This window comes from Cupressus sempervirens, chromosome 10 (genome assembly GCF_028749045.1).
Source record: "Cupressus sempervirens isolate cs-2001-9-10 chromosome 10, ASM2874904v1, whole genome shotgun sequence".
In the NCBI taxonomy this organism is placed as follows: domain Eukaryota; kingdom Viridiplantae; phylum Streptophyta; class Pinopsida; order Cupressales; family Cupressaceae; genus Cupressus; species Cupressus sempervirens.
In genome coordinates this window covers 398072774-398098255 of record NC_143127.1, presented here as the reverse complement: position 1 = coordinate 398098255, position 25482 = coordinate 398072774, and the positions used below count along the sequence as shown (strand labels likewise).

The 25482-nt window shown below is 34.4% G+C and overlaps 1 protein-coding gene across 1 annotated transcript; it reads right to left on the bottom strand.

Moving 5' to 3' along the window:
* Positions 1-10475: 10475 nt before the first annotated feature.
* On the bottom strand, positions 10476-11145 carry LOC149534355 (protein TAPETUM DETERMINANT 1-like). The gene is made up of 3 exons (XM_089804365.1): positions 11076-11145; positions 10897-10989; positions 10476-10810 (listed from the first exon to the last, which is right to left on the bottom strand). Exons 1-3 carry the CDS (start codon positions 11143-11145, stop codon positions 10476-10478), a joined length of 498 nt encoding a protein of 165 aa, XP_089660491.1.
* Positions 11146-25482: the final 14337 nt, after the last annotated feature.

Below are 25482 nucleotides of genomic sequence, written 5' to 3'. Positions count from 1 at the left end.
CTGTCAAACAAAAACATGCAACACTACATAAGATGTCAGTTCATACATATGTGTTCTATCATACATCTCATGTACATCAAAGAAAAACAAAACAGACAATGACATGTACACAAAAATACTCAGCTCAAAATCTCATATATATATATATCAACGAATGGGTCAGTACAAAAATGGGTGCTACTCGAGTGCAATTGATCAAAAATGATACATGTGGTGTTGGTACATCAATCGATACATAGCTAAACATCAAAATCAAAACTCAGACATAGAGCATCTAACTCTGTCCCAAACCCTCGCCTCCAGGAGGAGCAAGAGGTGCAGGGGCAGTAGGTGGTAAAGGTGGTTGTGGCATATCCGGCCTGACAGGAGGTCGTGCACCTCCAGACTCTCGCACATACTGAGAGAAAAACTGAACCTACAATGTCTTATCAGGTACTGCACTAGTTTATGCCGCATAATAATATGCTGTCTGAGCTGACTGGAAGCGGATCTCATCCTGTGCCAGCTCCAATCTCCGCTCTATAGTCTCTGTGCACTCTCTCTAAAAATCTGTCTCTCGTTGTCACTCTACTAGCTGCGCATCCCTGACTGCCAATGCAATCTGCAACTCTCCCAACTATCGAGAGGCCGCACGAACCTACTCTCGGTACCGTCATACTACATCCTGTACCCCACTTGCTGACTGATCCGACATATCCTCATCAAACATCTAAGGTGCCTGCTATGGTGGAGGTACCTATGGCTAAGGCACCTGCTGCTGTGGGACCTCCTGTTGAGGGGCCTGCTCCTCTGTCCTCTACCTCCTCTGTTGACTATGTCCTACCCCACTACCCCCAACACCTGGGTCTAATCCCATCTGACATGGGGGAATAGGCATCTATTGTACTCGATGCTGGACCTATGGTGGCATCTATGGCTATGCCTACTGCTGTTGGGGCACCTGTCCCTATCCCTGTACCTGCCCTGCCATCCCCACTAGATCTGTAAAACATGAGTATGGATGACTGATCAAAAATGCTTGATATGTAGGCTTCATCCCAGCATCTGCTATCGTCGGCAGGTAGTCACACTGAATTGTAGCTAGGTTGCGGATGTCTATCATGGATCGTCCTGGATCCATCCATGGAGGCCATCCCCACTCAATATGCCTCTACACCCTAGCATAGGCAGAGTACTCAGCTGAAATGTCTTGTGGTCAACCATACTGTCGCCACACTCATGAGATCATGAATCTCTCTATGACTGATGTCGTCCTACCTGCTAGCGGTCGAGAGCTAAACATCCAGGGCAGCTCTCTGGGGGCATCATCCCAGTCCTTTATCTCTCTCCACGGTCACCATATAATAGACACTAGGTCATCAAGATGTGTCCGCCAGTGCTCAGTCTTACCCAGGTGGACTTGGGTAATATGCCCTCAATATCTACAAATGTAGGGCTCCATAGGCTCCCGAGCATCCTCAAAAATCAACCTACATATAGGGAGATGCTCCAAGGCCTAGATCTGTAGAACATAAACTCCTACTGCCATGATCTTCTTCTCATGGAAGACGACCTTATGCATCTCATGGAAAAGGTGAGCCAACATGCACTGACCCCATCTAAAGATCTCTAGTGCCTCCAGCATCCTGTGAAGCATGACACCCCATCCACACTCCAACCCATGTTGTCCCCTATCAGGACATAGGAAGTAGCCCAAAAATATACCCAGCACAGATGCCAGCCTATGTGTGGGTCCATAAGTATGCATCAACTCATCCTAGCTGATGGCCCTGCCTCTAGGTAGCTCTCTCCCGAATATAATGGAAAGTGCCTCTGTCTCTAATTGAGGCACTATATCATAGATGAATTGGGTGCCGTGAAATGGGATCCTCAGTATCCTCCATATATCCTCCGAGGCAATCGTCATCTCACCCATCGGCAAATGAAATGTGTTCGTCTTCAAATGAAAATGCTCTACCAAGGCAGTCAGTAAGCCGTGATTCACCATCATGGCTGGAATCCAACATAGTGAAGACAAACCCAATCGGGCAATGTGTGCCTAATCTGCATCATCCAAACTCTACAATAACTCTCCATATGGAAGATAATGATATCTAAATGAAATGTCTCTGAAGATGTCCTACACACACAAAAAAAAATGACAAACAAACGATCAGTATCAAGTCAAATCGAAGCATCAAAATGAAATAAAGTGCAATTTCTAAGTGCGAAATCACAAAACTATCACAAAATTTCATGCGAGATTCATGAAATCTCGCGCGAAAACATCCAATTTCGTGCAAAGACATTCAGTTTCGCATGAAATAATTCTTTCTTCACACGAAGAATCTAGCCTTCATGTGAAAAAAGATCTCCTCGCTCGAAGATAGAGCTGCTTGCGCAAGAAAAGAGATTCTCGCATGAAACACGAATTACCTCGCGCGAAGAATCCCAATCCTCGTGCGAAACCAAAATCGCCCCTCGCAATGATTCTTCGGCCATGTGCGAAGAAACGGCGCATCCTATTTCTTCGCATGAAGAAAGAAGATCTTTGTGCGAGAAGAGATCGATCTCGCGTGAAGAAAGAATTGAAAATCCTAAAACATGCAATAAATGACCTAGAAATGTGTGGAAACAAAAGTACAAAGATGAGAAATCGATGACTCACTGGTCGTTCATAGTCTGCTAGCTGGCTGTGTCGTCTGGAGTGCTCAAAATGATGATATCTCATGTTCACTGCCATGTCTCTATCAGAGCTCAAAATCACTACAAGACAAAAGCACAAATGCATTGAAAATGACCCTTCGAGTCCTTATATAGGTGTTGACCAAATTTTTCAAAGTGCTTGGATTTGCACGAAAATCACACCCCTAGCTAATTGGACTATTCTGGATCTATTTTCAAGATCAAATTCAAAATTGAACACACCTAAGAACCTTAAAAATGCATATTAAAATTTTGGGGACCAATGTGATCAGACGCTTGTGCAACCCAAATCTTTCTGATACTTTATGATTCTTGGAATCCTTTCAACTTTACATTCTCCATATTTTCAAAATTCATTTTGAAAATAGTCAACTTAAGTCAACTGTGGTTGAATCTAGTCAACTTTTGGTCAAACTTGGCTTTTGCAACTTCACAATCATTTCAAATCAACCGAATCTTTAGATCATTTTGATCTCTTCTAGATTCTATTGACATGATATACTACTTCAAATCATATTTTTGGTGTGTCATCTTTCAATTTCACTCTCGAGGGGGCAGGATGATTACATCATTGAATACTTAATGCTCGGGGCATCTTGTTCCCTTTTATCTGGCATCTTTGCCATCTATCACTTGGGGCATCTAATCACTCGGGGCATCTTGTTCCTTTCTATCTGGCATCTTTTCTATCTATCTTATCTTTTCATCAATTGATCAACCTTATAACAACACTTCTCAGAGTTTGATGGATAGGTATTGGGAGAGTCTAAACCCCGACTCCTGAGGATCAAGCCTCATTCTGGGGATGATTCTACAACTCATGATTGGAACTTGTTATCTTTTATCAATCTCAGGTATCTAGGTGTTCTATCTAGATCCTTGAAGGTTAAGCTTTGTACTAGAGATAATCTACTAAATGCTTTCAATTCTAGGTATCTAGTTGTTCTATCTGGATCCTTGAAGATTAAGCTCTGTTTTGGAGATAGTCTTCTAAATGCTTTATCACTCTCAGGTATCTAGGTGTTCTATTTGGATCCTTAAAGGTTAAACTTCGTTCTGAAGAAACATTTTAAATGCTTATCAATATTAGGTATCTAGATGTTTTGTCTAGATCCTTAAAGATTACGCTTCGTTCTAGAGGTAGTCTTTTAAATGCTATCGATCTTAGGTATCTAAGTGCTCTGCTTGGATTCCTTAGGATAAAGCTTTGTTCTAGAGATGGTCCTTAAAAAGCTTATCAATTGGTCTCCGTGTTATCACCTTCAGAACCAATCTCATGTTCGCATCATGCTTTCTAATTATCTTTGAATTGAACGTGTTGCTTGCACATTCATTCAAAGAGGGGTAAAATGTAATACCCCAAAATTGGCTCATTGCCATTATTACCAATTCTGGTCTATTTCTGATAATTTCTAAGTCCTATTCTAATATGGAATTCTCATTATGCTATTCACTACTTGACTTAATTGTCAGATGCAGAAAACCTAAATCTGCATTCATCATGCTTATTATTTAATTCCTATAGTATTTACTCATATTAGTCACATTAAACCTATTGATTAATATTTAATTTAATTATTAAGTATTTATACTTTAATTAAATTAAATTATATCCTAATGGCTAATGTACTATGGAATTAAATTTATTTAATTTAATAGATATGCCTATCTTGATTAATTAAATGTAATTATTTAATTAAATGGGAAAGTTATTTCTAATTAATTAAACAAAATTATTTAATTAAATGGAGTACTTACTTCTAATTAATTAAATGAATTTATTTAATTAAATAGGAAAACTGTCTCTAATTAATTAAAGATTATTTAATTAAATAGAAAAAGTAATTATGAGAGCATATCTCATTTTATTAAATTAAATATCTCAACAAAATCTCTCTTCAATTCAAAAAGGGAAATTTCCAGTTCACTATTGATCAAAAATGAGTTAAATCAGTTAACTCCTTTTTCTACTCAAATTAAAATAGTTAACTCCTTATTTTACTCAAATTAAATCTGTTAACTCCCTTTAATTTGGGAATCTCCCTTTATGACTGAACCTCGTCTTCAATCCTGACCGTTGATCCGAATCGATCTCAACCATTGATGGATTCTAGGAAAGCCTATTTAAGAGACCCTCATCTCTTCATTTTGAGGAGGATGAATTTGGAGAATTTGCATTGAATCACTGCTGAAATTCATGCTCACATTTACTTACATTTCTTGCATACATTCTCATTCTTAGTTTAATCTCATTTTAGTTTAATCATGCATTTGCTTAATCTAGCTTGCTTTATTTGTTCTTAGATTACATTGCATCTTTCATTCTAGATTAATTTGCATACTCATTCTTAGCTTAATTTCATTGTCAAATCCTTTGTTCATAGAGGGTTTGGTTGCTTGCACCTTGATTCTGAGGATATTAACAGGCAAAATCCCTTTAGATAGAAGGCAACAAGTCACTTTGCAGGTTAATTTTCAGATGAACAATCCAATGTTCATTCCAAGATGAATCTGCATGCAATGACCATGTTGAAGTGTGTGTGTTAGCAGAGGCCACATATTCACTTGTACATTTAGCCCCCACTTTAGCAAGGGTATGAGCGAGACTCAACCTCATGGTAAAGTAGACCAAAAGCATAAGATTATTTTCATGTCATATTTGATTTTAGAGAAAGAAGGAGAGCTCTGCAACTACATACAGTAGCTAGACACTTATGTGCCTCAACTCCCATATTTTACAATGTGTTTTTTGGGCTTTTTTACTCCTTTTGTGCGCTAGTTTTCACTTCTTTTCTCATTTTTGGTACTTACTTTCTTTGTTGTTGTGCTTTTTTGAGTGTCCTTTCATGGCTCTTGTTTGTGTGTCATTTGGGCTTCCCTATTAATAATTGCTAAATCTTACCTTGCCCTACCATTATCTATCCACCCTAGATCACCCATGAGAGAATAAGAGGAGGTAATCATGGTTTATGGTGGAGGAGAGACATCTGAAGAAATGATGAAATTTGATGAGGTTTTAAACAACACCCATGACCAAGATTGTTCTTAAGTTTAGGAAAAGGAATTGCCTGAGAAACTGTCATATAAGGAAGTGCTAGAGGAGTCTTCAACTTCTTGCCCATCGTCTTCTTTGTTTTCTTGCAAGATTTATAGGATCACTCTGGATGGACTTCAAAGTGATGGAGCCACAACCAATAGATATAGACTAAGGGATGGAGGCAACTATGAATCTAGTGTCAGTGGAGGAAAGGAGGAAGGTAAGATCTTGCCACATGAACTAAACACCCTTTCTCTATGGTCAAATGAGGATATGGTGAGAGCTGTTAAAATAAAAAAATCTTGGTTAAAACTGTTGCAATTTTCTTTGCATGCTTAGATAAAGGGTTTCTACAATCTCTAAAGTTTTTTATGAATAGGTTGTAAATGTTTGCGGTAAAAAATTTGGGATTCATGTTACTTTCTATAGAATGGTTCAAGGAGGGCTCTTTATTGTATTTTTTAAGACTCGTAGCATGCAAGAAAGAATACTTAGCAAGAAATTCTAGAATGTGGGTAAATCTCTATTTAGAGCCTTCCCATGGTCAGTGACTAGGAATGTAGAAGAAGTGTCTGATAGGGCTTTACCAAATTGGGTATAAATTAAGAACTTGAACGTTGAATTTTGGCCCTTTATCCACCAAATATTGAAGCCTATTGGCTCAGTTCTCTAGATAGAACAATGTAAGACTACCCTCCATATTTAAATGTTAGGGTTCTAGTTTCTCTCAAACCTATAATTGTCAAGGAAAAGAATAAAAGGTAACTCATTGAACACATTCACTTTAATGGTGGAAAGTCATCAAATCCATATCTAATTTAGCAAACTTTCTTTGAGTAGTATTCTCAACTTCTAAATCATCTGAGATGGCTAATGCTAACTATAAGGCACTTGATAAATGTCTTCAATTGATTCCCAGAAAAGTGATAGAAGAAGATAGTAACAAACTAAAAAATCTTATTACTTTAGAAGAAGTTAAATGGTATATTAACTCTTTAGCCAATGAAAAACTGCTAGGATGTGATGGTCTTCTTGCTGAGTTATAAAAACTAACATAGATTAGATTTCCATTGATTTTTTGGAACTCTATAAAGACTAATTTAGTAGAGGATCCTTGGGAAGAAGCATCAATAAATGCATGGTAAAAATTGATACCAAAGAATGTTGATAAAGCTGAAATAAAAAAATTGGAGAGCAATAACATGATTGAACATCTCTTACAAGATCATTGCTAAATTGCTAGCTAAAAGCATTAAGAATTTTCTCAATAGGTTTATCTTAGTTACACAGATAGGTTTCATTTAGAGTAGGTATATATTTGGGAAGCAATGCATTGGGCTAAGAAGAGCAAGCAGAATGTGGCTATGATATTACTTGATTTTGAAAAAATGATATGATAGAATTGAATGACCTTTTGTTATTGAGATGTTGCAAGCTTTTGGATTTCTTTGCAGAGGGATAAAGGTGTTGTTCAAGGACTCTTCCACTATCATAGATATGAATGGAACACTTACCAGCCCTATTCCTTTTGGGAGATCAATTAGAAAAGGTTGTAGCATTGCCGCTTCCCTATTTTTTATTATTGTTCATACTATATTTTATTTTCTTAGAGCTCCCTCCCTTGGTCCTCCTGTTAAAGGTCTTCTCTTACCTAATAATGATACTCTACTAAATTCTCATTTTCCTGATGACACTTCTTTGTTCTTGGAACTTGAGGAAATGAATTTTTGTAACACCTTGGATAGACTTGAATTATATCGTTTAGCCTCAAGTGCCAAAAAATCTTCTCATAAATCTTTTGTTCTAGGTTGGTCTGAATCTCCTCCTTATTGGGTTTAGTTAATGTCTTGGAAATTGAAAGGCCCTAATGAGATTGTTAGATACCTTGGTATCCCTTTTGTAGTCAATCCTTCTACTAAAGTTATGTGGGAGTGCATCTTTGATAAAATTCAAAAGAAACATGTTAAATGGCAGACTCATTAGTTCTCTTTGGCAGGAAGGGTAATTATGCTACTACTCTTACCTCTAAGTGGATTCTTAAGGCCATATATGGTAATGAACCTTGGAAAATCTTAACCAGAAATAACATTCAATTTTTTATCATCTCTAAAAGTAAAAGTTTGATGACCATTCCATTTTGTGATTTTCTATTAGGTGACTTCAAGATCAAGGTCTTTGGTTCTAATGTTTTTACTACCCTTTAGAAGGCTCAGACCCATTCAAGGACACTCTTACTAGTTAGAGTTGTTGTTGGCTCTTCCCCATCTTATCTTGTCACACATAGATCAATTTGGTGGAGGTTGTACCCAAATAGAAAACCTTTGGTAATTACACAAATTTTCTCATTCAAATATTGGAATATGTTGGTAGTGACTTTAATAAATGATTTAATGATTTATAATCAGATGGGTACTTGGGATGAACTTAGAACTAGATATGGTATCATAGAGACTTAGAAGAAAAGTGATACATTAATTTGCAAGGCACTTGGTACATGTAACTTCTCCAAGGCTATTGACTCAGTTAGATTTTTCAAACAATTGTTGTGGAAGGATGGAACAATGCTTAATGAAGTAATAGTAAAACAACTATATAATATGCTTGTGTCTGATCTGAAATATTTCACAGAGTGGTCCAAGTGTGGGCATTATGTTCTCCTTATTTTGAATGGTCTTTCCTTTTTTAATATTTATGGCAATCAAAAGTGGAACCAAAAAAAGTTTGTTTTAAATGGCTTTTCTTGCTCAAAAAACTTGCCTTAAGGTTTAACTTGGAGTCTTTAGGTCTTACTCTTGGCCATTGCAAAGTCTGTAATATAGTTAAGTCTTTTGAACATGTTTTCTTTTAGTGTAATTTTTCTATTATGATATGATCAATTGTTTTGGGAAATCCTATTGTATGGAATTCAAAAGCAGGTCTTTCCTGGAGTGAAATTTTAGCTAGATATGTTGAAGCTTTTGACTCTAAACTCAACTCTTTTTGATCTATTCTTACATGTAAAATTTTATGGTTCCTTTAGAAAGTGAGAAATGAAGAGGTCTTTCAGAAAAAGGATAGAGGACTTACTAAGTTTACTTGTAAACTCCCACATTTTTTCGTTATGTCTCAGGTGTCACTTTCTCCAAAAATCTCTATGGTTCAATTTATGACACTAGTCAGGGATGGAATGCTACTTATTCATAAAGACGAGGTCAAGGCTTTCAAGTACCTTGATCAATTCAATAATATGATGGACCCAAATGACATTAAACAAATTGAAAGAATAAAGACCTACACATTTCCACTAGCACCCAACAATCTACTCCTAATGTTTCTGCTAGTGAAAAGGCTCTAACTAATGATTTTGTTCTAGCAAGATGGAATGATGAATTGTTTGATGCAACTTTCTTGCAAGCTTTGGATTCTAATGATGGATGGGCCCTGAATATAAATCAATAGCATGTTTAATTTTAATAATCAACACTATGTAAATTTTTCAATAATCAACACTATGTAAATCTTTTGGATATACAATATAAATCTTATACTATTTTGATACTTGTTCAAGTGAAACAAATGGGTTGACTAACCTATAAGTCAAGTTTAGTGATGATATGGTAGCTTTAGAAGTATAATACTCAGGTAGCTTATACTAAATAGTTCATGATGAACCTGTTGTATTCAGTTTTTACACTATTCTAATAAAATTATTCTTAGACTTAATCAACTCTATTAACTTTTAACTTTGTAAGACGTGTTCTCCATCAACCGTATCTCAAGGATGAGGCTATTGGTGAAAAATATGCATAAGACGAAGGGTGCAGACAATGATCATTTGTTGTGTGCTGAAAGCATCCTAATTGTGTCTACAAACGCCTTCCAACGGTAAAATAAAATACCCTTCATTACTATGTATATTGATCGAGTGATGGCTACACGCCACATGGCACCCTAACATTATTAATTTAGCATTTATCAGTCAAGGCATTAAACACTCAATTCAACAAATAACATCAAAGGGAAACACGCTATTTTAATTATTGATTGTCAGTTTCTCCTCAGAATATCTCAACTCCTGCTTTTAAAGCATTGTCAAATAAGTGAAAAACATATATTGACCTAGATATTTTTACTTAAATAATATAGAAATTAAATAAAATTTAATTATGACAAAAATGTCAACTGTTCAGTTTGTAGAGAAGATAGCCACATCCTTTTATAAGAAGTAAGTGCACATTGTCCTACATACACGAAAACCAAATTATAACGAACACCTAATGCAGAAATATACACAAACCCTAATTTCCTGAATTCATGCAAATAAGAATGCAACTGAGCATTTATTCTAAATTTTCGAGTACAATCAATATTAAATGTGTTAACACGCATCAATTTTATCTGGGAAGGACAAATAAACAATGTCTCCGTTTCTCTAATATATTATTCCACTAAAACATCCATGAAACCTTGAGTCCGATATATGCATTACAAGAGCAATGCAATTATCTCCAGTTTAAATGATATTTGAACATCAACATAATGAATTCAATAGCATATAGCAGTTGTAAGCACAAGCAAAACTGGTAAATAAACACAATAAATTCCATAGTATATAACGGTTCCAAATACAAGACAACGGAATCAGCAATTATAAATATCCATTGCATAAACAGTAAATAGATCTGCTCTATATACATTTATTTAATAATCCGAAGCCATTATTCATCAGTAGTTAGGGCCTCAGGCATAAAATATGACAGAAAGTGCTTTCTAGTCATGGCACGCACTTAACAGAAGAGACTGTCATGGGAAATTTATAAGTTTGTGCATAAACGAAGGACACAGAGCCTCCGGCCGTTATGGGCTTCCCATCGTTAACAAGGCAGTCATTGATACTCAAACGCTTGAAAAATCTTGGGTCAATCCATATGGCAGAGGCGAAGGATCCGCAGTCGAGATGTATTTGTGCAATGGAGCAGCCTGTGCTGCACACATTCACTACTGTCACTGTGTATGATGGTGTAATTTGGTTTGACATCGGAGAGTTGGGGCTTTGATTAACTACTATGTTTTTCTCGCAAGCCGGAACCGGTATCTCTGCGAATCGACCTCCAAATTTAATTATACCCATCAAATTCCAAACTATGAAAATATACGTAAGGTATTTCAAGGATTTGACTTACCCACATGACGACCCAACAGCCTACGGTTTGTGTAGCTTAAATTCACTGTGTCATTTGTCACATTGGATGCCACCACAAAGTGTGAATCTTCCATTTCTGACAAGCCTGCATATATCACAAATGCGTTATGTGGTCTAAAAAAATTGAAGTAAAAAGCTTAGAACTGCATATTGATGGTGTAAAATTGGTACCCGAGACACCGTTGAAGAATATGAGGAGAACAAAGAAGACGGACACATTGATCAAGTTCAGCATCGTCATTTTTTCTGTGAACACTTTAGAATTACATTGCACTTTGCCTGTCAGTGGTTTATATACCAATCTAGCCACATCCCACGTCGGTATGCTTATGCAGCCGACTGCAAGGCTATTTAATAGTTATTTTTAAATAATATTTTTTCTTTTTTCTTTTTTTCAAAAGGGGGTAAATGCTTTTATCTGGAAGCCATGAATCAGTGAGGCCACAAACGGGGGCCTCATCCTCATTAGATTTGAACTTTGATGGCAAGATAACAACTCAACAACTTAACTATCAGAACATGCCACTATTGGCTATGGTCAGTGATTATATTATTGTTTCTAAATCTTCATTCTCCTCCCACTGAATGGGCCCGGCAAGATAACAACTCAACAACTTAACTATCAGAACATGCCACTATTGGCTATGGTCAGTGATTATATTATTGTTTCTAAATCTTCATTCTCCTCCCACTGAATGGGCCCTTTCCACTGGGCCCTTTCCACTGACTTAATTAAAAATATTATTAAATGTTTATTTAATCAAAAATATTATTTAGTTTCTTATTGTATTTGCCCTAGGCAATCAATTGTACTTAATTAGTTATTAAACTTTTCTATATCTCTACTAATTTAATTAGATTGTAAGTATTTTTCATTTTAATTTCAACTTTTAATTTTTTAATGTTTATTTATGATAAATTTATTTTTTAAAATTTAAAAAGGATTGGATTTTGAGGAAGCTTTTAGAATGTAAAAATATTTTGTTATGTAAAACTATTATATCATAATATGTTACATACAATTATTTTAATAAAATATTTTTGTGGGAATAATATTTTATATAGTATTTTTTTAGTTTAAATAAAATATTAATACTTTAAGATACAACATAATTAGTTATAATAGTACAATGATATTTAAATTGAATTATAAATTATAATATTTTTATTAAAACTATTTTTTAAAAATTTAATAAAATTTAATCAAATTTTATAATATTAATAAAATTATATTAAATTTTACCAAATTTCTAACTTTATTATTTTATCTAATTAAGCTATTATAAATTAAGAGAAATATATGCCACTACATGACACTTGTTTAATAATTGTGATTCATTAATTTAGTCTTTTTTTTAAATCTTAAAAATGACACAACTTTTGTTGTGGTTAGTTTAATAGTTTAGTGGATTGAACCATGAACCCATGTGGCATAGACCTAGAGAAGTCAAGAAGTCATGTTTTCTATGACTCCTTTTCCTTCATAAATTACCTGTTCAAAAATTAAATGGTGACATTAACATCTATTCCTTCACTTAACATTTATGATAGAAATGAAAACATTTTAAAATGTAGTTCTCTTAGGAAATCTCTTTGGAAATTCATATTCCTTAATATTTCTGCTACCATCGAAGTTGATGAAAACTCATTTGCTAAACTCCTAGCAGATACTGAGGCAATAATGTGAAAGAAATAATTGGCATAGAGGCAACAATTTTTGGACCATCGGTAGCTTTCTTTTTGCATTTTGATATATTATCAATCATACTTCTATGTAACCCATATGTTAATATTTTGTACAAGTTTGTAAGTAATTGATAAATTATCTTAACAAATGCTTTATTATTTCATATTATGTTTTAATTATAATCAATAAAAAAATAGTTTAGTAGGTTTTTTTGTTTAATATATCTTTTAATAATGTTGGTCAAATGAATTTATAAATATCATACAAAAAATAATCATATATTTATATTACCAAATATTAAACAAATTTTCTTATTGTTCACTATTTTTTCTTTACATTATACAAAATAAGAATTCAACTTTAGAATTATTTATTAATACTAATATAAATTAGACTATTTAATTTTGTACAATTTTGTTTAAATTTTTTTTTTGAATAAAAATATTAAAATTCAATCTCCGTTGCTAGTGTACTTGAAAATAATGGTGTTTGAAGTTTCTAATCTAAATAGTGTTTGAAGATGATTATCATACTTTAGACATGGAAAGAGAATTTTTCAAAAAAAATTTCATGAGTTGGTAATCTTTGATAGAATGCATAATCATTATTATCATTATTAATATGATATTACACGTTATGGTATATAATGTTAATACATATAATGCATAGTAATATGTTTTTTTGAAAGGGATCATTCCCAATACTATGATATGTTTCAAATTCCCCCTTTCTACTCATTGGCTCTTTCATCTTTCCAAACCTTGGAGGATGTACCTATACCTACTTCTATGTCCAATGAAGGAGTTGCCTTCATAGGGTTCTCTAGTCTTTTCATTATTATGGGTTATTCTATATGGTTATCATCCTATGTTTTGGCTGAGGTTGTGGCTATGCTTGCAAGGTATTGTTTTTTCCAAGAAAAAGCTTGAAAGGATATTATCAACACTAGTGGTGCCTTTTTATCCCCCAACTCTCATGAAATTGCATATGCCTACTTGCTACAAAAAGAGCTTCCTTATTTAATCATGTAGCTTTTCCTTGTTGCTCTACCTATCCCAAGGAAGTTTTGGGCTTGTTACCCAGATATTAAAAATTGCTCCAAATTTTCAAGATCCTTGTCATGTCAAACTATGGTTATTCCTTGAACATACCTCTTATTAAAAGTTAAATGATTTCTTCCCCTCAATCTTTCAAAGCATTTTTATCTTTTGACTATCTTTGGCTCATTCCTATCTCCATCCAACACTTGCAATTTTTCAAATCCGGTTACTAAGTCCCAAGTTATCAAAGGTTAATGACGCATCCCAGAACACATGCTTCATTTCAAAATCTTAACCTCTCTATAAAAAAGGTAAAGACAAGTTTCCAAAATATGTGTTTTCATTTCAATCATTAACCATTAACCTCATCTAAAAAGGTTAAGGTTCGGGCTCCAAAACATGTATTTCAATTTGAAATCTTAAACTCTCTACTTTAAAAAAAAAGGTTAAGATAAGTTTCCAAAATTAACCTCTCATCCAAAAAAATTAAGATTGAAGTTCAAAACATGTCTTTTGGAGAGAGTTATTAACATCCTTGTTTAATTGATAAAGGTTAATGAATCATCAACTATAACAACCATCATAAACATTTGGTTAAACACAGGCTGCTGGTCATTCATGAAAAATCAAATCCTAGAGAAGTCTTTTTATTACAAAATAAAGTATGCCTCAATCGTACCTCTATTTTTCATAGAAATCACACCAAATGTACTTCGAGAATGAATATGAAATGGTGAGTTGAAGATTATAACAATGTTTTTCCAAGGTAAAACCATTGAAAGGAAACGACTTATTTGACAAGGCACTCAGATTAGAGCTTTGAAAGTGTCGTTGGCAGACACTTTGTAGAATAATAAATAATGAAAGCAATATGGGAGTGGAGACCAAGCATGTGATTTGTTTAACAGGATACCCCTCTACTAGATCGCAACCTCTAATGCATTGATGGAAGATGGCAAGTATTAAGTTTCTGACTGAATGTTTCTATTGAATGCCCATCATTTCTTTCCTTCAAAGAACTCAAAGTCAGATTTAGAATACATGGAAGATGTATGATATTAGCTTAAGCATACCATTTCCAACTTGTAGCCTACAAAGACACTAAAAGGAATTGGAGAGTTGGTGTTTCATTCTTTCAATGGGTTTAGCACCCGAACATTTGAGGCATGCTCCGAACATTGGCTTGGCTTTGAGATCGTCAATCCACTGGCAGAGAAATTCCAATCCAAATGTTGAAGATGACTTTGAATGTTGATAGAGCAGTGGATAATAGTGTGCATCAACAGTTTGACATAATGCGTTGAGACCAATGGATTGAAGGGAGTTTGCAAACTGTTTGATAGAGTGATCCATCCTTCAACGCATGAGTTTTGTCATGAGCACTCATCAAACACGCATAGATAAATCACAGATATAAGACTCCTTTTCCTTCGGCTGAATTCCATGAAGACACATACATCCTCTACTCATGTTGACCAAAGCCATCCAAAGCAATAGAAATACATATACAATATTGGGGCAAGTGCATGGTATTTTTTTGATATAATGTTGGTTTGTAAATGACCACCTCAAGGAATTTGCTGGAAAAGTTGGAAGTCTCTGCAAACATATGAAATAACCCATACTTGTCTCTAGCTCAAAGTTATCACATAGAGTTATAAGATTGGATACCCATAACAACAATGAAGTCAATGTTCCTTACGTTGGGGAATCATCTTCTACATTTGACGCTGCAGAGCATTGGCATCAATGAGTGGCATTTGCAAACAATTTCAAGGGTGTTTGATAAATTTATACATTTGTTAAAGCCTCTAAGGCTAAGAATCACAGTAATGAGTGTGGCAAAATGCTTTGAATCTTTGTCCCAGGGTGGATAGTTTGATAGGACATTTTATTGACTAATCTAACCAATAACAAGGAATATTAATTGTTTGATAAAATGTGTGTGCATCAGCCTAACTAGTAAAGAAGCATGGGGACTATTTGATATAATATCCATTGACCAGTTCAAGCATAACAAGGTGTCAACTCTGGTTTAGGATTGTGTATTGTGTAAAGGAGAATATTGTCAATACTGGAAGCACAAAAATTATGTCTTTTAACCGTCAGACTGAATGCCTGAAGATTAGAGGCTTTGTAAGTAAATGGAAAGCTTTCAAATTGGTTTGAACATGGAAATATGGATGCACATAGGCGACGATATCAATTGAGTCCAAGGAGGTGCATGTAAATTTTTGTAATAGACTGATTAAAGTAGTGGTATTTGATAAGAGTCTTTTAAAATGATCACCAAAAAGTTTGGAGGGGCCCATCAAATTCCCTTTTACGATACCAAAACATCACCTCAATATTTTGGTAGGTTGTAAGTTCATTCACATAATGCATTTGATTGAGCTCAAGGCCTTGCAATCAAACTTTTTGATGAAGTGCCTTTTAAATATTGATGGTAGAGATGAAGCTCAAGATTATTATTTTGGGAAATCGTCAATGCCATCTGAGAATCAACAACATATATCACATGGATGGAGAACATTTGGAAAGCCAACCCTTCCAAACATATGGTCATCATTGTTCCATGATCAAAATAAATGCTTCAAGGCATCTGATAATGGGGTTTGATGTATTTGAGAAAATGTTCAATGACTTGTGCCTTCATTCCTATCAACACATAGACTTTGAAGTCATAACAAGGCTCTCTAAAATGTCTTATCCTTCATATGATGTAATTATTTTAACCTTCTATATCTGTAATCAATGGTTTCTATCATTTTGGGGTTAATTTTGTAGAGGTTAATTAACCTCACCCAAATCACGTATTTTCAAGGTAGTTATTAACCATGAAGGAGTAGTTCCTAACCTCCATGTCTATATAAGGAGTCATTTTTGGCTTTTTAAAGGGACTTTTTGGACTTTTGAATAGGAGAACACTTAGGTTAGAATTTTAGTAATAAAATAATATTTGGAAAGTGTGTACAAATTTTATCTTTGCAATTGAATATTCCTCTTAGGTTCTTGGTGCAAGAAAATAAAGGAAAATTCTATTTGAGTTCTCTTCTTTCAAAATTTAAATTGTTAAAAATGTTGATTCTCCTTGCAGTGAGCATTTTCATGGTATTGTGTAGATGTTTATGATTCTTTGGGTCAACATTATGCTAGTGGTAACTCTCAAGCGTAGATCTTGATTGTTGTTGTTAGTAGTTTAAGTTAAGTCCAAGAAATCTTTGAAGTCATGAAGTGCATTCATCATGAATGTCTTTCTATTGATCTTTTAAAGTTTGATTTCATCTTTTATTTGAAAAAATTCAAAATTATATCATACGAGGGAGCTACCTCTCTAAATAAAGAGGAAGGCCGCATATCAAGGGCCTATCTAGCTATTGTGAACAATTTTTCACATACACTTTGTTGGGCCATTTTCAAGTGACAAGTTTGTTTACCAATAGATTTTTGGCAACTTTACTAGGGAACTGAACAAGAAAGATTAATCTGTCACCTGTGACGAAGCAAGATGGTGTTACCACATGAGAATGTGCTTCCAATTCTCCAATCAAATCTAAATTTCCAAGACACACAAGAGGATATTATTTTAGATTTGAACACTCTATCCTGGAGGTGTAGACGAAGTGCTCAACAATATGATCAAGTAAATTGAGTTCTAGAAGAAGATGAAGAATTCATAAAAATCTTCCAAAGAGCTCTTATTGGTCAAGATGTTGTAGTCATTGGAAGAATAGTTTTTATTCCAAGAAGAAATTAGTAGAATCTTGGTCATGTTCAAGATCAAGTAAATAATAATCAGTAAGCCAACTGGTAAAAGTACCTTCACTCTAATGAAGGTTGGCGACCATATTTAGAAGATTGAATATTAGGGACTCTATTTGAATTACAAATTCAAAACATGGTTTGGTACAAAGGGAAAGTAGAAAGTGATACTGATAGTGATAGTAATGAGGAATACTTTTCATATCCAAAGAAATAGATTCCTAATGAGCCTTTATAGGTTAGCTTCTTGAAGAATTTCTATGGCAGTAGTAGGCTAGATCCTAGAATGATTAATCCATTTTTGCTACAATTTTTTCAAAAGATCAAAAAAGATGATGGAAAAGATTATGGATTTATTTCTCATAATCAATAATACTTTTTAGCAAAAGGTTCAACATATAAAGATAAACAAGGCCTTTTTGAAAAATGCCTTTCATTTAAATAAACAATGAAGAATAATGGAAATGTCTCTCATTCACCTATCTCTCAAATGTTGATCTTAGATTGGTTTTGACAATTGAGTGGTAACACACTTAAGATATTTACTAAGTTCATGCCAAGCTAGTAATACATGCTGAGTGTTGGTGTTTGAAACTACTAAGCAACAAGAATGCTCAATACCAAAATGATAGTACTCAAGTAATCTAAAGATTAGCCAATTCCTATGATCAATTACACAAGAAGATCATTTGGACCCCACATCAACAAAACCAAGGATAATTTCCTACTCTTTAGGCTCTGCTAACCCAAGGTGGGAGTACATGGGGATGATTCAAATGCAAACTAATGTATAGCAACTATCGTAGTTTCATTTTTATTCTCATCTTCTATCCTCATATACATGCATAGTTTACTAATTTTTTTAAATCTTTCAAATCAATATGCATCCCCTATAAGAAGATTTGGTCATAAATCTCCTATGGTTTACAAGTATTCCTAGAATTAGCAGCTATCTAAGACTCGAAAAACTATATGTAAATGAGTGGTGACCAGAATTACAACCTTGAAAAAAAATGAATACGAATGATTTTGAATTTATAATAGTTTTAAAATCTAGAAGTAGAATTTACTCTTGATCATCTTTGATTTATAAGACTGGTACCTTATCCATTGGGCATAAAGAGTTAATCATAGGAGACCTTATTCAATTAGCTTGCAATTGAATCTGTCAACTATAATCACCTATTTCCATTCTTACATGATATCGTCTTCATGAAATCATGAATTCTACTGATTTATTGAAGCATTTACATAATTCATTGAATTAAAAGAAACAACATAACAAATGCACACCCTATCCAAAATGTATTCAATCAAATGAACATTATCCAAATGATCTCAAAATTGATAAACTGATGAAAAGGAGATAGAAAAATAGTGACACAGATTGGATGTAAATACCCTTTTTTATTATCCTTTTATTGATTAATACAAAAACAAATAGAGACTCAATGAAGAACCCATGAATTCATGTTGATACTATCCTCTCTATTCTACATCAGAAAAGTACATAACATAAAAATAAACTCAAAAACAACTATAGATGATTGGACTGAATGTACTATTTCTTGATATTCCCAAAAATACATAAGAAATCAGACCCTCACATTGCCTTGAAAACTCATTCATATAGGCATGAGTTGCAACAAGCAAAGGGAAAATGTGATTGATAGGTGTCCTTCAAAAGATACTTACATACACCTGTCACAAAAGGACAAAACTACAAATAACAGAATGACTGATACGTCGAATATTCCTTTGTGGGTCCCTTTTTTTTATTCTACTTGAACAAACAAAAGTGCTAACATCTAAATCTTTGATTACTCTAATTCCTTAGAGTAAGTGGCCACCAAACTTGAAAGTGATGAGTCATCTTTGATTACCTGCAAACTTACTTTAACCCGAGGATTTTCCTTATCTTCATCATTAACTATAAGGCTAACTTTTACATTTGCACCTTCTTCTTCCTCATCATCTTCTATTTCATCATCTTCTTCCATTTTCTCCATAGACATAAACTTGTCTTTCCACTCATTATAAGCAGTGTCATCTGGCCAATCAAAATTTAGAACTTCTCTTTGTATAGTTACTATAGAATTTGCAATTGCCTCTATATCAACAAAATATTTTTTGATAATATTATAGAACAACTATACTTTTACCAACTCCTCATTTTTCATTTCCCATAACAAGTGGCCTGTTTCATTTATAACTTTATTTATTCTTTCACAAAAGATCTCATCTAGCTTCCTCTTCCATTCTTCCTTTTCCTTTATTTTATCAATTGTATTTAAAGCACAAGGGAATAAATCAAATTTTTCTACAAAATACTTGGAAAAAAAAATAGTTAATCTTCTTTAGAAAGAATCTTTCTTATCATCAAAACCTTGCAATTTATTTAATAAATCAAATATTTTTTCTATCTGATGACATGTTAGCTGAATAACAGATATACACATACCAATGATATCATCATTTCTCTCTATCCACTTCTATACAATGGGTCTAAATACAACTTTATTTCATTTTAATTCATCCGTAATAGCTGCAATCCTTGCTAATTGATCAAAAAATGTGGGCCATTCTATCCTGTCCACTAGATACATTACACCCTACCTAAATTTCTCTTCAAATTGATTATTTAGTTCTACATGTAGTGCATACAATTTATTCTTTTCTTCCTCAAAATCCTCTGCAATGTACAATTCTGGCCTTTATGGGCTGTTTGGTATCTCAATAATTGGAGTTGATTTGAAAGGCTCAACAGGTGGCCATGGGGGGTATACAATCCTTGGTCTACTGGTTTCTTGTAGTTTTCTCTTCCCAAGCACTTTCTCCATTTGAGATACTTTGCTTTCTAATGACTATATCCGCATACCCCTCTCCTCTTATGTTTTGAAAACTTCTTCAAACCTAGCATTGAGTTGAGAAAATCTATCTTCTTCCTAACCAGATACAACACTACCAAGTTTTAACATTTTTGAAGCCATTCCCATTATTTGTTTACTGCCTACCTCTCTAGCTCTGAGCACTATCAATGCACTAGTATGCTCTGTAGTGGAAATTTCCTACATCCTGGTCTTATCCCTTTATTCAATAGACCAAATAACAAGGGCCTAATGATCATCACTAAATTTGACTCCTCTATGAGCTTGGAATACCTCTTCCTCAATTTTGAATTGGACATCCTTTTGCTTCCTTACTAAATAAAAAACCATGGCATTCACTATATCCCATTCTGGAAAAATAAGGACTTGTGACTGTCTAATTATTTTCCTTCAGGCCTCATGGGTAAATTGAGAAAAATAATTCAAAAATTTAGACTTTAGCTCTTCCTTAATAGCAAAATCCAATTTACTAGGTTTCTCTACCTTTATCTTTTCACAAGTCTTCTCAAAATTTTCTATTTTTAGCCTCCAAAAAAATTGGGCAAATACCTTAGACTTCACAAAAATTTCATCATTAATAAACATCTCAAAGGCTTGGGCAACTATTGGATCTATATCCTTACCTTGGTAATCAACAATAGTTAAATCCAAGAAAGGTGTAGGAGGATCTTGTGGTTCTCTAATCTCAAAATCTACGGGAGTGAAGTTTGCATCCACTTCTCCACTAATCTTTCTAAGTTGTTCCCTCAAAGATGCTTCATCATCTATCCGGATTGGGGACTGGCTTGGGGACTAATGTTCTAATTGATAGGAAGAAGATCCTTGTTCTAAATTTTGTCTTTTTGGAGCACTAGTTGCAGATGGACTTTCTGGTCTTGGCCTTTGCTGCAGGGGAGCCTATTGCACATTTTGAACCATCAGATAACCTACTCTTTTCTGTAAAGTATACTGACCAGGAGCCACCACATTTTTGTTGTTTATCCTTCTCTGCACCTTTGCAGCCTTGTCTAGATAACTCTTAACATACATGGTCTTCTTCTCATTCATAGCTTGGATTATCATAGAAAAATTATTCATTAATGCTTGCATCTTGGCTCCCCAATATTTTTTATCTTTCAATTGGTCATCATAAGGGTCAAAAGCATTAATGAATTCTAGGGTCTTGGTGAATACTATCCATTTTTCCTTTCTCAATTCTTGTTCTTGAAAAGTAAAAACATTCTTGATCACATCCTCTGAATAGTAAACTTGTTGCACCATGCGGGAAGTTTTTACTCTCTCTCTTAAGAGGTCATATAATCCTTCAGGATCAATAAACCTGGCATGAGATTTTGCCATCTTATATCTATCTAAGAACAAATTCAAATGCTTCCACCCTTTCCTCACAAAACCAAAATCATGTACCGAAGTAACAATTGGAAAAAAATGTACCCTTCTTAGACAACTCCCTCTCATCTATAGTACCTATTTGCCATAATAGCTTAGCTATTCCTATCTTCAAAGGCACATGAAATGGTAGCACATGTGGCATTCCCAAAGAACCATAGATGCTGATTATTTTTGTGACATTATAAGGGATTATATCCCCACAATTATGACTAACCAATAGCCCTATTGCATAGTCCTTAGGTTTGACCATTTTTAATAATTCTTGTGGAATCCAAAGGCTATCTTCTCTCAAAAGTAATCTAAGCTTTGGTGCAAAGTATCTATCAAACCTGACATAACTGGCATCTATAGCTTCTTAAGTCATATCTACACTCCACAACTGCACTGGATTCCTCTCTCTATCCCTAGTTATTTCCAACTCTATACCCTTGGAGAAAAAGGTAAATACCTTATACAAACATACATACATGAGTAATGAATACCAACAGAAAGGTTTATACACTTTTCCCCATGCTATCCCCACCAAACCATTGTGAATTTCCTTCGCAAGAAAAGTAGAAATATCTAAAATGGTTCTCATCTCAAATTGAAGAGTTTGTGCCATTAAAATGACAATTGAGGCTAGTATTTGCTCGGCTTCATCCATTCTAAAAATCTTGCAAAGAGGAAAATACAATGCTTGAGCCCTAAGGTTAAAATGCCTTCTTAGTAGTGTCTCTAGGGTGTTGGCTATAATCACAGGCAAAATAAAATTTTTAGCAACATGCTCTTGTAGTGGCCCTATTCTTAGGTAAATTCTTTATGCATCATACCTTGCTTGAAGGTCATCCATAGCAATAGTTTCATGCACAACATGGTTAAGGTTGAGATTGAAAACCTCTCTAATCAATTTAGAGAAAACCCTAAAAAGATTTACTCTAGCATGGTTTTTTACCCACCCTATAATTGGATCATATTTCTTGGCCAAATCCATCAACAAATCACTATCAAAGAAAACTATGGGGACCATTAATTTACCAATGTCAAACTCTCATACATTTCTCATAGGAGTGTCCAATTTTCACTTTGAAAACCATTTTCTAAATAACTCTAGACCTCTCATGGAGACCTGGGCATCTCATACCCAGTTTTCCTTGTCTTAGAAACCCTCTACTATGACTACCCTAGGTTGTTTAGGAATAAATTCCCTCCCCTTAGTTACTTCATTTACAGATAAAGGAAATTGTTCTAGAAAGCCATCATGCACAAAGTACTTTAGAGAATCAGTCTATCTAGTAAACTCTTTACATAGAGGCATTTTGAGATTTTAAAATTTCTATCTCACCAATTCTTACTACTCGGAAGTTTTAAAAGCACTTACCCATGAAATTCTATTTACTCTATGAAAATCTTTGCTACAATCCATTGGTATTCATTGCAAAATTTTGTGCCCTAGCTCCGAAATTTTTCTATGCTCTGATAACCATTTTTAATTCTGTGGTTCAATAATGGCAACGCCATTAATTATATTCAAGCATTGAAATCACAAAAATGAGTCCTGAACCATATTAACTTCCAGTAGCCATTATCTTCAAGTTGTATGAAAGCTTCAAATCTTATCTATCAATTTCACTAGATCAGACGGCTTTAAATAAAAAAGGTAGCAAGCTTTATAACATTAAGAATGTGGCCACATGTCGCAATATCACTTACCCACATTCCTTATATTTCTTCAATCTTAAAAGTGAGGGTAAGTGCTATCTGTTGATCAAGATAAGATCAACAATCAAACAAGTTTATAATTGAAAAAGGCCCAATCAGCTGTACTAACCAATAGGAAGTCTCTATGTGAATCCATGGCTCCTAGCAATCTCCATGCAAGTGGGTCCTACATTACATTTGAAGGAAGTGGTGCTTGACATCATCCTTTCCATGTGTTAGGTCGACACACCGTAGCTTTCCCTATGGGATGAGCATCTCTGTCTTGCAGGCATGCATCAGTCATTGATCTTTGAAAGATCAATGGTGACACTGATCAAATCCTACAAGGCTTCTAAAATGTGAATAGTGCTATCACCAAGGACATGTGTCTGCATGGTGCATACCCACTTTGTTTAAATCTCTTTCAAGTTTCTAATGCAAGCATATACCTACCATCGATCTTATCATGATCAACAGTAGGTGCAACTTTGAGCTTTAATGTCGCATCATCCAGTTGGTCTAATAAAATGACTTGTCTTGACCTTCATAATTTGAACAATCTAAATACTGCATTAAGTTTTGGAATTACTATGCCCGTAGCATAAGTACCTCTAGCTAGGCACATCTGACATAATCAAAGTGTGATTCAACATTCTCACCTAATTTTGGCCCCATCATGACATGTGATGCAAAGGCACACACCCACATTCCTTATCGGATGAGTAGTTTCATAATGTGGGCTTGTGCTAGCCCTTGATCTTTGCAATATCTATGGTCGATAAAATGTCAATCATATCTAGCAAACAAGATCCTCCATTGGTAAAATTGGTAGTACATACCAGTGATCACCTTACAACTCAACACACCTCAGCACACACTAGTGATTCTTGACCCCACCTTGCTGCATGTCAAAAACCCACTTGCCCACTTTATTTATCTTTTGTGTGGCTTGAAAATGTGGGCATGCACTGGCCTTTGATCTTACATAGATCAACAGTCATAGAATCATGTGTTCCTAAATTATAGGTCAGCTGCATTGACAAATAAAATATTTCCCTTAATGTCACCCTAGGAAATGGTGGGCCCATGCTATCAGACTATGCTATGTGTCCTATTTGCGCTTCCCTGCATTATTTAATTCTCAAGCATCTCCTCCTTGCCGGAAAGAGCTAGCCCTTAATTTGAATGAAATCAATGGTTGATGAATCTTGGTAATAAAGGAATATCTATGTTTAATAATTCAACCAATGACATAAAATAAGCACAAAAAGTACTGATAAGTCTACAAAAGGTTCTAACAACTCATGACTCATCACAAACTTTGTAGCTTACGACAATTTTTAAAAGTTAAGGGCTACGTGTCATCAAAGTGCAAACCACATTATTTAAAAACCTCTCATCTCAACATTGCGGGAATGCAATGCTCATTGATCTGAGAAAGATCAATGGTCACACAAAATTCGCATCCCATAGGACATTTTTGAAAAAATAAATCGAGCAAATTGCAAGCAATGCACATAAAGGTTTAAATAAGATTTTTAATGAAGACATTCTTGCGTAAGCCCATCCTTAGGGTAAATGTAGTATGCCTTAAAATCATTTTTTGAAATATTATGATCAAAGGCTTTAAAAACTAAGGTGAAAAAACAAGTAAGGCATTAGGGTTTTCATAGTTAGGGATTTTCAATGACTTTTTGTTGAGACACATTGAGAATTTAATAAAATTTAAATGTCACAATTACTAGGATATGAACTAGGGTAATGTAGGGATTTGAAAAATACAAGGAACAAGACCCTAATTTTCAAGATACAAAGACTAAAATGATTTTTCATTAAACTTTTCCAAAAATTACTACATTGTGAAAAATCAGACCAATAGTGGCTCTATCTGGGGATGATAGACTACTTGAGTCTATGCGAGAATTCAGAATCTTTGGGAGAGCAGAGCACATACCTGGTACAGGGATGACAACTTTTTTAGAGAGCATAGAGCAACACATAGAAAGGAAAACAAATTGTACAGGGATATTTACAAGAATTTACAACATATACAAAATGTACAAGAAAACAAGGAAACCTAAATCTACTTCTCATGGAAAGTAGATACTTCTTAAGAAAAGTACCTCATCAAG

Bases quoted from the DNA above. Each gene is read 5' to 3' on its own strand.
- LOC149534355 (XM_089804365.1), bottom strand. From the start codon at position 11,145: ATGACGATGCTGAACTTGATCAATGTGTCCGTCTTCTTTGTTCTCCTC. The intron at 10,990-11,075 runs GTACCAATTTTA...TGATATATGCAG, and splicing joins ATTCTTCAACGGTGTCTCGG to GCTTGTCAGAAATGGAAGAT. The intron at 10,811-10,896 runs GTCGTCATGTGG...TTAAATTTGGAG, and splicing joins CACAAACCGTAGGCTGTTGG to GTCGATTCGCAGAGATACCG.